The 3,554-nt window shown below is 33.5% G+C and overlaps 1 protein-coding gene across 1 annotated transcript; it reads right to left on the bottom strand.

Moving 5' to 3' along the window:
• Positions 1 to 2,626, bottom strand: LOC137822013 (cytochrome P450 CYP72A616-like). The gene is made up of 5 exons (XM_068626887.1): positions 2,183 to 2,626; positions 1,863 to 2,083; positions 1,492 to 1,736; positions 666 to 1,032; positions 1 to 586 (listed from the first exon to the last, which is right to left on the bottom strand). The coding sequence occupies exons 1-5, from the start codon at positions 2,457 to 2,459 to the stop codon at positions 158 to 160; spliced, it is 1,539 nt and encodes a 512-aa protein (XP_068482988.1). The 5' UTR covers positions 2,460 to 2,626; the 3' UTR covers positions 1 to 157.
• Between the last annotated feature and the right edge of the window lie 928 nt (positions 2,627 to 3,554).

The raw sequence follows: 3,554 nt of genomic DNA, 5'->3' as shown, positions 1-3,554 counted from the left end.
TTATATAAGATGATGAAGTATTATTTTTGTTCAACTTAGAATCCTCAACATGTTTAACCTTTACATTTAAAGAGAATGAGAGAAAGAAACAAGAGGTTATTTGAAGAGAATGATGTAGCAGCTCCATATATTATTGGAGAAGTGGTGTTATTGGAGACTAAGTGGGACGAATAATAATGGGAGCTCCATGTTGTGGCTGAAGAGTAAGACCAAGAGAAGCAGTTGGAGCATGAGCATAAGAGGGTGAGAGTTGGAAAGAGAAATGTTGAAGAATGAAAGCCAGAGCAATCTTTGCTTCTAAGAAGGCAAAGTTTTGGCCAGGACAAATTCTTGGGCCCCAACCAAATGGATAGAAAGCAGCATGGTCCTTTGAAGCTTTTGAAATCCCTTCATTAAATCTACCTGGGTTGAACTCTTCAGGCTTCTCCCAGTACTTGCTGTCATAATGAAGAAGTAACAAGGGTAAACTCAATTCAACTCCTGCTGGAATGGACATGTTTCCTACCCTTGTTTCACACCAATTGTACTTGTTAATGACTACTATAGGAGGATATAATCTCAATACTTCATACAATATCATTGTCACCTGCATACAGTGAAACATTTCAGGATCATGTTTTTTCTCACTTCATGCTAATGATTATTGATTGTGTAATTGAACTTACTATCTTGAGGTGATTAATGGCTTCATAGTCAAGTGCACTACTTGTTTTGCCAAAAATCTCCAACACCTCTGTTCTTGCCTTTTCTTGCCAATTTGGATGCATAGATAAAACAATCATAGTCCATGCAAGTAGGTTGGCCGTGGTCACTTGGCCAGCAAAGTAAAACAACTTGCATTCCTCAATAACATCATCTGTTGTTAAAGAATTAGTCTGTTCTCTGCACTGTAGTAGTATACTTAATAAATCATGCTCTTTTTCTTTATTCTCTTTCATTGCTTGCTCTTTCCTCTGTATAATATCTCTTAATATAGCTTTGATTTGGATATCTAGGTTGTACCTGCGCTTGTTCTTTGTAGTTGGTAAAAATCTAGCAGGTTCACATGCCATCATAAAAGGTGAAGTAAGTTCAAATCCTCCAAACATCTTTATGAAGTTCATATTTAGCTTAAAGTGTCATATGTTAGACTTTAGAGTTGCTATAAAGGTATTGTTTGAAAACTAAAAACATACATGAAAATAAACTATTCGTAAATCGTGATTAAAATAGCCACTGATTAATGTCAATTTCGAATATACAACTCCAATAATTACTGAAGCAATTATTAGTTATTTTAGTGTTTATAATTCAAGTAGCTATCAAAGTGGAAGAGTCAAAGCATTCAGTCACGGAACTGTGTTGAAGTAAATAAAAGTGATATTTTGTTTTGACCGAATTAGCTACAGAAAATTAAGCTTTGAAAGACTCATCATGAATATGTATCCTTGTGATTGTTGATGAGGTATTATTAAGTTTGCATAAATAAACATAATGGTATATGTATTGTACCTGAAACCTGGGATATAGACGGTGTTCAAGGCTTCGTTGACCAAGATTGCTTGCTCCTTTTGCAGTTCAAAAATTTTCTTTCCCTCTGCATAGCTACTTCCAAAGGCTGTTCGAGCTATCACATCACCAGTAAGAATTTCGAATTCTGAACAAACATTCAATTCATACCATCCATCAGCTTCCACATATTTTTCCCATCGCTGAATCATGTTGTAACAGCTGCTTGAAAAGCCTGGCACCATTGTCTATAACATAAACCATATTATTGCTTGCAAGATTCTTGCATCATCTTCACTAGGATATTGTGTAAGATTGAATTATTTGGTTGGATAATTGAATAAAACAATGAACTAAATTAGTGTTTGTGATACCTTCAACTTCTCAATGTGGAAAGCTGATGTTACCACCCTTCTGCGTTTGGTCCAAGTTTCGCCTTCTAATGAAGACAATCCCAACGATAGAAAATTGATGAGAGGGTTACGTGGTGGCTTCAAAAAGTGCCCATTCTTATTTGTCAAAATCAATCGTGTAAGCTCTGCATCTGCTATTATGAGTCTTGGTCTTCTTCCAAACCAGCACAGTGAAATATTTCCTACAAGTATATTTGATTGATCATTCAGTGCAAAAGCAATAAAACTAATTTATTTCAGTAGAAGAAACGTGTTAGAAATGGTTTTCTAAAGTAATTTACCATGTTGCTGAACCATGTTGTGCAGAAAAGGGATGACACGAGGGACGATTTGGTGGTGGAGGGAGATGGGTTTTGATAATGCCTTTTGGACAGAGTGTTTCATGTCTGAAGTGTCTCCAGTAAAAAACTTGTATGAAGATCCTCTGATCCCTTGCTTTCTCAACAGTTTCTCACTATTTCTGGGTCTCCACCATATGATATTCACAAATCTGATCATAACATAGAAAAGTAGCAAGGCAAAACACCATGCCATAGTTTTCAACATGCCATCTTCCATGGTTCTAAACTCAGGGCTATTTCTACCACAATGAAATGAGATAGAATAGTGGTGAAATTGAGGATTGATAAAACTATGGATCAAACTTAAAAGCCTAATAATAAAATTTTCTACAAAAGCATATTCTTTCTAGGGGAATGGGCCAAAAAGATGTACTCAAACCGTCCAAAATCAAAACTTATGTTTTAAATATAAAGGATTCGGCTTCTCTACCTACTCTTGTTTTTATTTTAATATCATTGATGATTTTGTAAGTAACAGTTGTAAAAAAAATTTAGAATTATTCATGTGTCCTCATATCAACTCATGCACTTACTCTTAATCACTATTTACCAAGTTATTCGTAACCTTTTTTTTTTACTAATTTGTCATTGGACAAACTATTTATATTCATAATTTTGTTTAACAATTGCTTCCTCCATTCAATGTTTTTGAATGATACAAATATTTTTTTTTAGCTTTTGGATAGGAATGGAGGGTGGACCACATAGTATACTCTGGATTAAGATTTGGAGTTTTAGAATTTTTTTCTGAATTTTTTTTTTCAATTGGATTTTGTTTTTTGAAATTTTATTTCTGGAATGTAGAAAAACTATTCCGATTTTTCTTTCTAGAATCTATTTTTCAATTTCACATTTTGAAAATTTGAAAAATTTTAAATTGATTGGATGCAGATTGACTATTTTTGTCTGGACTCTTAAATCTGGGGCCATTCATTGGAAGCCGTAATTTTGTCTTTTACTTTATGTTGGGCCACAAACAGAAGCAACCCATAGAAAATTTTAGGGAGTTTTTATAATTCTTACAATCCAACGGTTACTATGTGAAGATGAGATACAACCTTTTGTGCCACCCATACTAAATGTAAAAATACCATTTTATCCTTTTTTTTCGCTACCCCCATACATAATTCAGAAGTGTTCTTTAAATTTATAAAATCCAGATTTTTTTTTAAATTTAAAATAAGTCTGTGAAATATGTAATCCGGAAGCTAATCACACATATGAAAAAAAGATTGATGGATTACCTAATCCAGAAACTAATCTTATAGAAAAGACTTTCAAATTATATAATCCATAAACTAATTAAAAAACT

This window comes from Phaseolus vulgaris, chromosome 9 (assembly GCF_000499845.2).
Source record: "Phaseolus vulgaris cultivar G19833 chromosome 9, P. vulgaris v2.0, whole genome shotgun sequence".
Lineage (NCBI taxonomy): Eukaryota > Viridiplantae > Streptophyta > Magnoliopsida > Fabales > Fabaceae > Phaseolus > Phaseolus vulgaris.
This window is presented reverse-complemented; position numbering and strand designations above follow the sequence as displayed.